We start from the raw sequence: 14,192 nt of genomic DNA on the forward strand, positions 1-14,192 counted from the left end.
AGAATTCCTTGACATATAAAAGCAGCAATTTTTATTTTTACTTAATATAAAACTAATTTAAAAAGCAGCTAGCAGGCCAGACACAGTGTGGCTCACACCTGTAATCCTAGCACTTTGAGAGGTCAAGGTAGGAGGACCGCTTAGGGCCAGGAGTTTGAAATGAATCTGGGCAACACAGCAAGATCTTGTCTCCACAAGAAATTAAAAAAAAAACCCAGGTGTGGGGGTGCACACCTGTAGTCCCAGCTACACAGGAGGCTGAGGTGGGAGGATCATCTGAGCCCAGGAAGTCCAGGCTGCAGGGAGCTGCCATAGCACCACTGAACTCCAGCGTGGATGAAAGAGCAAGACCCTGTCTCCAAAAAAAAAAAAATACAGCTAGAAGACATAACATATGGAGTACTTTTCTTTTTTTAAGTATCCTGAGTATGCAAAAGTCAGGGTGGAGTGAGGGAGTAAAAGAGCAGGGAAGCAGCTCTTCACACAGGAAGAGCAAACCAACAGGATCCTAAAATAGGCCTTTCACGAAATAAATGCCAGAATGGCAACCAAATCCTGCCCAGATACTGAAAACTTCCATTCGAATGCTTTTTAGAGTTGGTGATGATATTGCCAAAGCTGTAACAGTTTTGACTCTGATTTTCTGATCAGCTCACAGCAGAGTGCTTCATACCGTCCCTCTGTACCTTAAACCAGACAACATCGAAATGTCAAAGAAATACTTCCCAAGTGAAAGCTCAGGGAACAGTGCCAGTCTCTGTCTCAGGTTCTGCAGGGTCTTAAAATAATACCCAGCTCTCACTGCTTTCTCTTGGGGTTCTCCTTGATATCTTCCAAGAATATGAAATCAGGGCACATATGCCAGCTTTTATAGTTGGCAAAGGACATGCATTATAGAAGCAGTATTTTTATATGAATAAAAATAACATGGCACCAACACCCTAACACTTTTTTTGTTTTGTTTTGTTTTTTTCAGTGGCTACTATATTTAAAATAGAGGATGAGGCTCCCTATTTTTATAAAATTGCACTCGGCTTACGTGGTGCAGAAGGAATCTAATCAAAGTCAGGTTGTGAAGCAAAGCATCTCCACATTTGTACAACAGATAATGTGACAATCTGGCCTGGCTCTGAGCACCATTATCCTCCTGTACTTCCGTTTTTTTTTTTTTAAAGCTCCCCCAGGACCACCAAAAAAGGGCAGTCCTGAAGACGTGGTAAGTGAATGAATACAGCAGCTGATGAAGCAGATGACTCTCGGTGGAAAAAGGGGCCCAAGGAATGAGAAATATGAATGGTAAGATTTCTGAAACAAAGCTCAGACCCCAAACACACCCTGCTCTATCAAAGCAACTGCATGCTGAGCCCACTGTTAATTGACTTTCAGAGCAAAACATACAAGCAAATTCTTTTTTAACAGAGTTAAAATCTAAACAGTCGATTGGGGAGCATACTTGCTCCTTTTAGGCCATGTGGCACTATGAAGAGCCTGGGATAAGCAAGGGGGCCTTTTCTGATCTGCCTTTAATTTCCTATCCCAATATTTCTCTTCTACCAATTTTTCTTTATACTACCTTCTTGGTAAAAAAAATGACATCCTCACTCTTTTTATCTGGTGTGACAGGCTGAATGATGTGTTCCTCCTAACTGCCAGGATGTCCACGTGCTAATTCCTGATACCCTTGACTATGTTACCTTACACAGTAAAAAGATAATCTCCCCATCTGAAGTTCCTTAATTTGATCATATCTACAAACATATGATGGTATCTGCAAAGGTATGATCAAATTAAGGAACTTCAGGTGGGGAGACTGTCTTGGATTATTATGGATGGGTCCAATGTCATCAAAAGGGTCCTTAAAGGAAGAAGGCCAGAGAAGTCAGGGAGAAAAGGCAATGTGGCAATAGAAGCAGAGAGACAGAGACAAGATGTTATGTGGTTGACTTTAAAGCTGGAGGAAGGGGCCGGAAGCCAAAGAATCTAAGTGGTCTCTAGAAGCTGATAAGGCCAAGGAAATGAATTCTCTCCTGGAGACTTCAGAGGTCACCGCCCTATAGACTCATTTTATTCTTCTGATCCACAGAACTATAGAATGATAAACTGGTATTCTTTTAAGCCACAAAGTTTGTAGTCATCTGTTACAGCAGCAATGGGAAAGGAATACACCTGGTTAACCTTGCTCACCCTAAACTCTGCTCAGGCACTGTCTCCTACAGGGAGCCTCCCTGAGAGCTCTTTCCACATCTGCCTCTTCCCCCTACTTTGTCTTGGTCAGCTATTCCTCCTCTTTGTAGAGCTTCCTGCAATTACCTTTATAAAGACTGGTATTACAACTGTCCAAGTACTTATCTGCTTCCTCAACTAGCCTGGGAAGCTCCCCTTTATTTTATTTTATTTTATTTTTTTTGAGACGGAATTTCGCTCTTGTTACCCGGGCTGGAGTGCAATGGCGCGATCTCGGCTCACCGCAACCTCCGCCTCCTGGGTTCAGGCAACTCTCCTGCCTCAGCCTCCTGAGCAGCTGGGATTACAGGCACGCACCACCATGCCCAGCTAATTTTCTGTATTTTGAGTAGAGACGGGGTTTCACCATGTTGACCAGGATGGTCTCGATCTCTTGACCTCGTGATCCACCCGCCTCGCCTCCCAAAGTGCTGGGATTACAGGCGTGAGCCACTGCGCCCGGCTGATTCATTTTCTTATTCCACTATTTATCAGTGTTTCTGACACACAGAGGGCATTCACATTTTTTCCAGTAAGTTAGAATAACTCACCCCTTAACGATCAGGAAGATGCCAGCCTTCACTCCCTTAACCAGATGTTAAAGACACTGATGGTAAAGAAATAACTAGCTCACTACCAGAAAATAAGCTTGGACATCCTATGAAAATGGCTCCTTTCTCTAGGGAAGGCTCTCACAATATCATTTGCCCATAGTAGATTCATGTGAAAAAATTACTAACTATCCTTTTCATCTCCAGTCAAAAAGTTTATAAAGTTTTCAGGCAAAAGGAAAAACCAAGTATTGGACTGAGTAAAGAAGAGGGAGGAAGTGAAAGAGGAAAAACAATAAACATTTTGGTAAATCTCATACAGTTACTGAGGTATGAGACTTCCTGAGATATACAGACTGTGACAGTATGAGGCCACAGTCATCTCTCCCACCCCACATGTTCTGCACAGTGACTCAACACTCCAATCATCAAGAAGATAAGCTGTTTCCTTCCCCCTGCATCTGAGTTGGGCTCAGGGCCTCACTAGTAACCCAGATAATATGGCAGAAGTGACACCGTACAGCTTCTAATACCAGCTCAGAAGACACACGGCAGCCTCTGCCCCTTGGAATGGTGGCTCTTCCGATGCTCCTTCCTTCGGCACTCTCTCTCAGAAGCCAGATGATATGCTGTGAGAAGCTCAAGCCATGTGGAGCTCTACATGGAGGCTCTCTGGTTGATAGTCCCAGCTGGGCCCAACCCTTGAGAGGTATCATAGCTCAAAAACTAGATATGTGAATGAAGAAGCCTCCAGATGGACTGCCATCACTAGTCATTCAGATCTTCCCTGATGAGGCCCCAGACACAACAAAGAAGAGACAATCCCCGCCATGCCAGCCTGACTTCCTGACCCATAGAAGCCAGGAGTGTAATTAAGTGTGGGGTACTTCCGTATCCACGGGCAATAATTACAACAGTTGATAAACAGACAAAAAAGAAATTACTCAGTAGCATTAATACCACATAAGACTAGGACTTTGCTCCCTAATGCTAAGAAGGAGGACCAGCCAAGAAGAGTCTTAGTGAATTACATCAATCTAATTCTGGCCTCATACTGCAAAATACCTAGATGCTTTAGGACTGTGGCTCCCAGAGTTTGAGATTTGAGAGAATACATTGCTCATAGTTCAATGAGAGACTGAGAAAAGTAAGTACCCTTACTTTACCACTTAGGAAGTTATCTGGATGGTCTCATGCTAGATTTATAATCCTATCCCCTCAAATGCTTGAGAGGTTAGATTAGATGGGATTAAACTCAGAGGGATGCTGGAAGCACACCAAAATCTTCACTCTCCTTCCTGCCCAATTTGGTCCACTATAAATAAAACTTGACAGGCTTTCTTAAATCAACTTAATAATGTGTAGCACGAGTCCTTTCAAATGCCCAGTAGCTAAACCACACATCAGCTTTCTTAGGAAGCCTTCTAGCAACAGGCGGAAAAAAGAACAACCACTGCCAAGAGGGCGGTGTACAGAGCGCTGGTGGCCTTGAGTGGCTCATTTCACAAGGCTCCATCTTTCTGTACTGGAAGGTCAAAAGTGGGAGGGAGTTGAACCTTTAATAACCAAATTCAGGCTTTTTGGCTAAAGCCAGATGCTGTCATCATGGAAGCAGATGAGAACACAGTTATAATTGAACTGAAATTCTGATGAATTCCAGGTGCACCTCCCAGCAGCCTGGGAAAGCTGGTGGCTGAAAGCCCTGAGAGGATGTTATTGCTCGTGTCATAGTGGCTGCTCTACTGCAGAGTCTACAGGGCCTCAGTGCTTTTCCTCTTTGACTTCAAAAGGAAGAATTTTTGCCAAACCTTTGGAGATACTTTTAAAAAGTAAGCCAATTTCTCAAATATATCAAAGAATATAATGCAGAAAGTAGAAAGACTAAGAAAAAGTTGAGAACAAGATCTAGGTTGAAGACTTCAAGGTTCCCCTGGGAAATGAGATTCAGTGTAGTGTTTAGAAATGTGAAGTGGGGGTTGGTTGAGGTCCCTAACCAGTAGGCCTAGTTTTATGAGCCAGCAGATTGCTAGCTATGGTCCATGTCATTTGGAAGAGAAGAAAAAGCAAGGCCAGAACCCCAAATGGTATTTCTGGTGGCTCAGCTTCAAAGGCAGAGCCAGAGTGTAGCCACACTTTAGGAATGCCTGCCCATTTTCCAAGCCTGGTTCTCCAGGCTCCTTGTCAAGTCTGTGCTTTTCCCAGCATCTTTTCAATCAACTCTTTCCTCTATGTGTTAGAGTCAGTTTGTGCTTCTTGCAAAGAAGACCCGGAACTAATATAAATATCCAAAGGGTGGCCTTTACTTCCAAATGCATTTTTTTTTGTTTGGTAGTCTCAGGGCTCAAAAATATACATTGCCATGCAACTAAGAAAAAATTAATTTAGTGAAGATGGTCATATGTCCTTCCATGTGGCCATTATTAAATAAGCCAATAAGAAAAAAAAAAGATGACTCCTTGTTCTCACCCTGGTCCTTATTTCAAGATCATAAATTTTCATTAAGAGACGTTTCAACACAAAACCAGATGTGTTAATCCCCTTACACAATTGTTCTTTAAAGAAAAAAAGAATTCAAGGAGCACAATGGTTGACTGCTAATGATTTCATCTTCATCTACTCAATACACTCATGTTTTCAGGCATGTCACAAACCACGTGCGGTATAATCTGAATTCGTGTAATTAAGACTCATTTATCATCACAAACATTGAAGCAATGTATGTGTATGCTCAGTGACAGCAGGCTTAGACCCCAATCCCACCTCTATCATAAACAAAGCTTTGGGTTAATATTCTTGCCACCATCACATACCATTAAACTAAAGGTGTTCCCTGTCTTCATAAAGCATGCACTTCAGATATTACAAGATTTGTAGCAAGATTCTTTAGGGAAAAAAATACAAGACCAAACTTGGGATTCTAAATATTAATTGAAATATGAGAAAATGATGTAATCATACATAAAAATCTTGCAACAGCCAAATAAAAACTTCTTTTAATTTACATCTGAATTAATTAATTAGTGGTGGTCAAATTAGACAGAATCGATTTGTTGGCTCAAGAGGGAGAGGGGGAAAGAATCCTGCTAAGTAAACTACTTAAGGTACATGGTCTTTTAAATTTCTTTCTAGCATCTGGTACCATATTGTGTTAGTACGCTTGGCTATGCTCTAACAGTGATCAAAGCCCAAAGGGTCTGGCTACTCTAAAGCATACTACTTCATTTGCAAAAAAAAATAGATGCTGAACTCCCCTACTCCACCCTTCATTCCTGCCAATAAAAACAAAGATAATCCTTTCATCCTTCTTAGGGAGATGAATGGAATCCCAACTTACTAAAAAAGATAAAAAGCTTTAAAAACAATCTTGTTGAAGGCAAAGACTCTTCTTTGGTCCTCCTTCCTAGTATCCTGGTACCTCGTATGGTACTCTCTCTGCCAATGGGTGGCTCAAAAGGAATTATTCCTTGAACAAAGCCCTATCTGCACAGGCATGTCAGAATATAATAATGAATATTATTATAAAACCAGAAGATTCCAATGACATTTTGGCTAAAAAGGTTAAAAAATTCACTTTACTATGATGCGTAAAAAAAAAAAAAAAAAAAAAAAAAAACAACTACTTTACTCACATAAAGATGGGAGAAAAAGAGGCAGAGATTTAAGAGACTCTGAGCTGTGAGTGGCATCGCATGTTGCAGAAAACAAGATCAACACAGAATAACACCTTTTGCACCTCAATATTGGATAAATAGGTTGAGGCTCTTCTGACCTATCCGTAACAACTAAGTTTCCTGGGAGCATGTTGTTACCTTGTCTTCATTTCCATGACTATTAGGATAATAATCCCTTTGCTTGGGCTGTCTATATGGTTTCGAGACAAGAATAATGCAGGATGGTTGCAGCAGAATAAAAATTTCCAGGCAGCAGTTTTAAATGACTAAGCAAAAGGAAACTGCTGAAACAGCTGCAGAAGTTAGGGGCTGATAAGACCGTGAAAAACAGGGTGTAGACCAAGCTGGCTAAGACCAACTGGGTTCAACATGGCACTGGATTTGATCTAGGTTTCTCCTAGGACCTCATTCTGTACTAAATCACACACCCATCTGTGCCATGACAGTCAAGGAACACCCTTATTTGGGGTAAAAATGGGTAGCACCATAGTTCCGAGAAATCTCCACCTTCTTCCAGGAACCTCCATGAATATTCCATCCCTTGGTTAAAGAAATCCATAAAGGCAGCAGCCCCAAACCACACTGTGTGACTGGCTCGAATCTGCCCACATTCCCCTTTCTTGAGTGTGTACTTTTTGCTTTGCAGTAAATCTCCGTACTTTCACTATTTTCTAACTCATCCTTGAATTCATTCTTATGAGGATGTCAAGCACCTAGACACCAGCTGGCGTTTAGGTCCCACTGGCATTTGAGGACCTTCCCTAGACTACTGCTATCCCCTTGTCTCAGATGCAAATGCCCATGCCAAGGAGAAACAGAACCCGAAGACCTACCATCTATCCTAATTAACTACAGTAATGAGGTCAGTTTTAGTTAAAGCTCTAAAAATTCAATGTCAAAAGTAATTTAGATCTCATTACTACTATCTAGCTATTAGATTTAACATTACTTTTTTATTCAATTAAGCACATACTACACCTTAAATAGCTGAACCATATATAAGTCTGGCACCAAAGAGATAAAACTCAATTCTGCAAGTATCTGTGGACCTACTATGCATAAGAAAGGTACTATATCTTACCTAGGAGAAAAAAATTATCATTCATCTCATGAACTCCTGGCTTTTACACTTGTTCTATACAAATGTATTTTTAGGATATAATTTGACCTGAAGTATAATCAGATTCTTGTTATGAGTCATTGTAATAAGGGCCACTGATAACTATATAGTAAATGTTTCTAGTGTGAAAAGGACTCAGTATGCAATATTTTCAAATATGACCTAACGATAAAGGTTTGGGAGTTATATTAGCCGCACATACTGTTTCTCTTTCATATTAAATCCATCCACCCAAACATACTTATTTATAAATGTAAAATTTATATATTTATACATGATATATAAAAACATTCACAGACATGCATTCACACATTCTTGTCTCTAAAGTATATTTGTCTTGGAAGCCAGAATATGAATTTAAAGATCACTATTATTCTTCATCATTCTCTTAGAACCTGGATATTTTTTCACTATCTCTGGGGCTAAATAGAAAGGGAAAAAAAAAAAGATAATATTTGGTTCTCTGCACAGCTGGCATTTACAAAATGGATAATATCAAACTCTTACAGAATGGACTAGAGATAGGGAGGCAATGCAAATAAAGGAGCAAGAGGAGTGTCTGCCTGTTCACATCTTTGAAGCTTCCCAGCCTATGTAGAGGGTCACAGGGCAGGTGTCTAGAACATTTGGCAGCTGGGTAATAAGTCCAATTAAGGAGGTAGGAAGCAGGGGAAATGGTTCTGAAGTCCTGTGTCATTCAGTATTTCCCTTATTTCCTTCAAGAGATTCACACACAACAAGGCCACAACTTCATCATATTTCAAGGAAGTTCAGGATCAGAAGCATCAAGTCCTGACCCTGGCTCTGCCACTTATCTAGTTCTGTGACCATAGGTAAACCATGTATTTCAATTTCTCTAAAATCAAGATGTTAATACTTGTCTCAAAGATGTTCTTATAGAACTAAAATGATACCATGCATGTAGCTGATACAGCCCTGATGTATAGTAGTTCTCAATAAATACTATCACGGTTTCTAGAACAGAGCTATTCAGGAAAGATGAGAGAAAACAGTCCCTCTGTGACCTGGATTTTAAACCAGCTTGGATCTCAATCCAAAACATCTGGAATTAAATGGGACTGCTAGAATAACACACAACTTGGCTAAGGGTCCTATTGTAACCTAGGGTTCCAAGTGTTCTCCAAGGACTACCTTGTAATTTCTCACCTCAAAGTAGCCTCTGATGTCAGACATATATCAGGGGAACAAACAGGCACTCTTTTTGGTCCTACAGTCCTGCCCACTAGCCCTAAGGGAAAACAGCTACTATCTAGGTGATGATGTTTTGATACTTCAGGGCAGGATCCTTGGTGTCATGTTATCTATGTGTAATCCCACCTTCTTTTGTGGTCATTTTCAACCATGCTCATCTGTTGCATTATTGATTGTCTGTGACAAGATCACTTAAGTTTACACACTCCCAAAATCAGTGCCAGTATTTGCCAGGTTTTTCATAGCTTCCAGCAAAAATATGACTTGAGGCTGGGCACCGTGGCTAACACCGTAATCCCAACACTTTAGGAGGCCAAGGCAGGCAGATCACGAGGTCAGGAGTTCGAGACCAGCCTGGCCAACATGGCGAAACCCTGTCTTTACTGAAAATACAAAAAGTTAGCCAGGCGTGGTGGCATGTGCCTGTAATCCAGCCACTTTGGAGGCTGAGGCAGAAGAATTGCTTGAACCTGAGAGGCAGAGGTTGCAGTGAGCTGAGATCGTCTCACTGTACTCCAGCCTGGGAGACAGAGTGAGACTTCGTCTCAAAAAAAAAAAAAAAGACTTGAGGAAAGTATGATGAAAGAGTTCATAAAATTTGCATGGTAGATGATCGAGTGTCAATGTCAACCCTAATGAAAACCACATACATGTAACAAAACCGGTTTTCAAACTGGATTATTCCATGTTCTCTAAAAAAATAAAAATTAAAAAAGAATGAGTACTGCAATTATTTTTAATTTATCCTGGAAATGATTTACCAAATTTAGACTAAGTGCATTACGTTCCTCTCAGTGACATCTTAGAAATAAACTATTATGTTCCTTAGGCCCTAGAATAAATGAAAAGGTAAATCATTCTGTTCAAAGTTGTCCAAATATAAGACACGTGAGTAGTCTTATGGAAACTGTAGTATAGCCTACCTCTTTAAAGTTATCAAATGCTGATAAAATGATTTCATGCCCGCCTCTGACAAGACAAACGGCTGCCAACAGTTCTAAGACAAGGGCTTTTGTTCTGTCAAAACAAGAAGAAAGAAGAAAAACACAAATCAGTGAAAATGGCATGATGAGTCAGCTATTTCTTCTTTCCAAGTTACATGAGAATAAAACGTTCGCCCTTACATTTTTAAAAACTGTTACTAAGGTACAGTTTAATTAAGTACATTTTCAAACATTTACTGACTTCTAAATATGATTTGTCTCAGATATCAAATTTGGAAGGCACATTTCCCAAAACTACAAATTACTCACTGATGAAAACTAGTTCTGAGAAGGATAATCTCTTAGACCTATATCATCAAGTGACTAAGTACATATAGGTGAAAAATGTTTACTGGTACAGAAAATCAGAGGGAATGAGAATATGCTGAAAAACAAACTACGGTTAAGTGTATTCTCTGGTTTTAGAGATAGTGGTAGAACATTTGCAAAAAAAAAAAAAGTTCAAAATCAACTGAAATTCATGTTCTAAGTTTTAAATGTGCTCATTTAGGGGTGGATCCATAAATCTCCCATGAAAATACAAGTTTCTGTCCTTTCTTCTTCCTATACAGGAGATCTGGAAGGAGCTGGATTACAGCTTTACTAACACAAGAATATTTTCTCTGACTCAAGAAAATAAAACTCCATCTGAAATATTTTTGGAAAGAGAACATAGAGATACACTCTAAGTTTTCAAATACAATGTCAAGAAAGAAACAGCATTGTTTCTTCAATCATAAGACCACTTAAGTATTTCATTTTTTTCTAGAATAACAACCATCACCAACCTCTAAACAAAGACTGTTTTGATACTCCACAATGTCAATTGTCTTTTAAAACATGCATAGTGACTTCCCTGTAGTAGAAGGCAGAAACACAGCAGCATGACTACTTAGGATTCTAGTAAACTGAGGAAGAAATCACAGAGCTGCAAAAGATTTAATCAGGGGACGTTTGAAAGAAAAATATTCAGTATTTAAAGATGACTGTATAGTTTGCATTGCATTTTCCAAATCAGAAAGGGCTAATTTATAATCAGATATTTGGGTTAACAGTTTTCAGATATTCTGTCTACAGAGAGGTATTGGATGAAAGGGAACTGCACATTTGAAAAGTGCAGAATACTTCACCAGAATAGAAAGCACATTAAAATAACTAAAATTGATGAAGACTGGCTTTTAGCACTAATCTGTGATGTGAATTACATCTGTTGCTAGCCTTTACAGAAGGTGAATATGAAAGGAAATCTGCATATGCAATTACTTTTCTTTTTTTGAGACAAGAGTCTTGCTCTGTCACCCAGGCTGGAGTGCAGTGGCGCAACCTCCACTTCCTGGATTCAAGCCATTTTCCCGCCTCAGCCTCCCGAGTGGCTGGGATTTCAGGTGTGTGTGCACCACCACGCCTGGCTAATTCTTTGTATTTTTAGTAGAGACAAGGTTTCACCATGTTGGCCAGGCTGGTCTCAAACTCCTGACCTCAGGTGATTCCCCGCTTTGGGCTCCCAAAGTGCTGGGATTATAGGTGTGAGCCACCATGCTGGCCACTACAATTATTTTTCTATTTTTGTTCAGTAATTAAAGCTACATATGTAAAGTTACCAAGCGAAGTGTAGATGAAGGATGGTGGTTTTAGTTAGCTTTCAATAACCGACAGAGGTAAACCTTTTATCAAGACTCTCCTGGCCCCCGAGGCCTGGCAACCTGATCCTTTCCAAATTTAGCAGCCAGAACAAAAGCTTGAGGAGAGTAAAGGGCTAGAATTGTCGACAGTTGCTCAACTCTGTCCCATGTTAGAATGTAACTTGGCTCAAAGGAAAAATTCTACACAGCCAAAGAGTTTATAGCCAGTCTTATTTCAGAGAGTCACACTTGAAAGTTTCCAAAGAGAAACTTGGTGAAGTGTGGACTAGCTCACCATTTTCCCTGGATACATTTAGTTGCATACTACAAAAGAAGCTTACCTGGGATTCTTGTTGTTCAAGCTTAGTGCAATCTCATTGACAGCGTGTGGATGAGACATGACCATGTTGAAACCATACTAAAATTAACAGGGAAAAAAAGAAACACAAAGCATTGGGAGACAAGTTAGGGAACTGTCAGTATTGATTTAAAACCAAAAACCCGAAGTATCTACTTAATGAAACTTACACCATCATAAATGCATTTATGTCTCTACTTCATCACTGTCACAGCATATTTCTCTATTAAAAATTTCAAGAATGCCCCATGCAGTGGTTTGCACCTCCAGTCCCATTCACTCAGGAAGCTGAGGCAGGGGTATAGCTTGAGCCCAGGGCAACCAGACCCCTATCTCTCAAAAAAAAAAAAAATCAGCAATGATGCTATTATCAAAAGATCATCTTCCCACTCTTTAGGAATGAACTACATGTTTCTCTTTAATAAAATGATAAAAAATTTCTTCCCTTGCTGGCCTACTTAAAACTCAGTGATTCTCAACCTTGGCTGTTCCTTAAACTCACCTGAAAGACTAAACAAAACATTTACTCCAAATCTCAATTACAAGGACCTGGCACTTGAGTTTTTTTAAGCTTCCAGGGTGACTCCACAGTATACAACAGTTGCATCATACAAAATATGTGTTAATAGACTACTTATGCTATTGGTCAGGCCTCCAGTTACATACAGATTTTTGACTACACCAGGGGTTAGTGCCCCTCATAACCCACAAAGTTCAAGGGTCAACTACATTCTTTCTCCTCAAAACTCACTCTCAGCTCATGATCTTATCTCCTTTTATACTAAGAAAATACAAGCGATCAGAAAAAACTTCCAGAAGCTCCCATACCACATCAATCTACCCACACAGATCTGTGGCTTACCTCCTCATCTCCTATTAAAGAGGAACTCTTGTGTGCTCCAAAGTAAGGCCAACCCCTCCCATGAGTCCTTCCTTCCATCCCATTCCCTCTCATCCGCTCAAGAACATCGTATGCTCCAGAAATTCCTCCATCCCCCATTATTTTTCCCTCTCTATGGAATCACTGACAGTAGCATAAAAACATGATGCAAATTATCTTAAGTAACAATAAAAATCTCTCCTGATACCACAACCTGTGTTCAGCTACTGCCTCTCATTTCTCTGCTATCCTTTATAGCAAAACTCCTCCAGTCACCCGGTGTATATCCTCACTTCCTGTTCACTCTTAAAACTACTCCAATCAAGGATTTCACCCCCACTACCCCAATGAACTGTTCCTGCCAAGATCACCAATGACCTGTACTTTGCTGAAGCCAACGGCCGATCCTCACTCCACATCTTACTTAACAGCAGCAAGTAACAGACCTGAATACTCCCCTCTCCCCTCTCCTTGAAACTCTCCACTTGGCTCCTTCCTCCTTGGCTACTTTTCAGCTCTAGTCAACTTTTCTTCATCTCTCTGACATTTAAACAGAGAGCATTGGGTTCATATTTTGGACTTCTTTACTTCTCGGTCTACTCCTACTGATCTCATTCACCCTCCTGGCTTCCTATGCCATTTATATGCTAATTACTCTCAAATGTCTATCTCTAGCCCAGACCACTACATTGAAATCCAGTCTGGCATATCCAACCACCCTCCTAAGATCACTATTTGAATATCTAGAGGGCATCTCAAAGTTAAAATCCTCAAAACAGAATTCCTAATGATCTCCCTCAAATCCGTCTCTCCTGCAGTCTTCCCATCTTTGTGCAGACAGCAACTCCACCTTACAGGTGCCCAAGACAAAAGCCCTGATGCCACCCTCTACTCCTCACCTTCTCCCTGATACCCAATGCTGTTGCCATTAGCATCAAAATAAAACCACCATCTGACCACCTCTCATCCTCCCCACTCCTATGATCCTGGTCCATATGACCATCAAAGCTCACCTAAATTACTGCCCACAGCCTCCTAAATGGTCTACCCTGTCTTGCCTTTGCCTGGCCAAGGTCAAACCTAAACACAGAAGCCAGAGTGGTCATGTTAAATGCAAATGTCAGATTATGTCCTTAAACCATTCAACAGCTTTACACTCATCAAGTCAGTGTCCTCTCACCGGCCTGTAAAGCTCTACATAATCAAACTCCCTGTGACATCTGACTTCATCTACTCTTCTCCCTCTTACTCATTCTGATCCAGCCAAGCCTACTTTCTGTGCCTCGGGCAAATCAGACATTCTTGTCTCAGGGTCTCTGCACTTGCCCTTCTCTCTGCCTAGAAACTTCTTCCCCTAATACCCTTGCCTTTGTTCCCTCATTCAAGTTGTTACTAGATGTTACCCTCTCAGTGACCCTTCCCTTGCTGGCCTACTTAAAACTCCCACACATTTTCAGCAGTTCCTATTTCCTATTTTTTGTACAGTACTTAGTAATGATTCTCTGGGTTCAAAGCCTTCCTGGGTCCAAATCTTGACTCCACTACTTACAAATTATGTGATTTCCGGTATAT

The 14,192-nt window shown here is 40.5% G+C and overlaps 1 protein-coding gene across 12 annotated transcripts in view; it reads right to left on the minus strand.

Annotated features, from left to right (window-relative positions):
• FMNL2 (formin like 2) overlaps positions 1 to 14,192 on the minus strand; it is a 316,443-nt gene that overhangs the window by 57,659 nt on the left and 244,592 nt on the right. For all 12 annotated transcript variants that reach the window (XM_064382754.1, XM_064382750.1, XM_064382761.1 and 9 more), the window contains exons 8-9: positions 11,724 to 11,800; positions 9,701 to 9,794 (exon numbers count right to left, since the gene is read on the minus strand). In XM_064382754.1, the coding sequence (XP_064238824.1) occupies positions 9,701 to 9,794; positions 11,724 to 11,800 (171 nt within the window). The remainder of the gene's footprint in view (positions 1 to 9,700; positions 9,795 to 11,723; positions 11,801 to 14,192) is intronic.

Source organism: Aotus nancymaae, unplaced genomic scaffold, assembly GCF_030222135.1.
Source record: "Aotus nancymaae isolate 86718 unplaced genomic scaffold, 86718_ANA_hifiasm-v0.15.2.pri h1tg000029l, whole genome shotgun sequence".
Classification (NCBI taxonomy): domain Eukaryota; kingdom Metazoa; phylum Chordata; class Mammalia; order Primates; family Aotidae; genus Aotus; species Aotus nancymaae.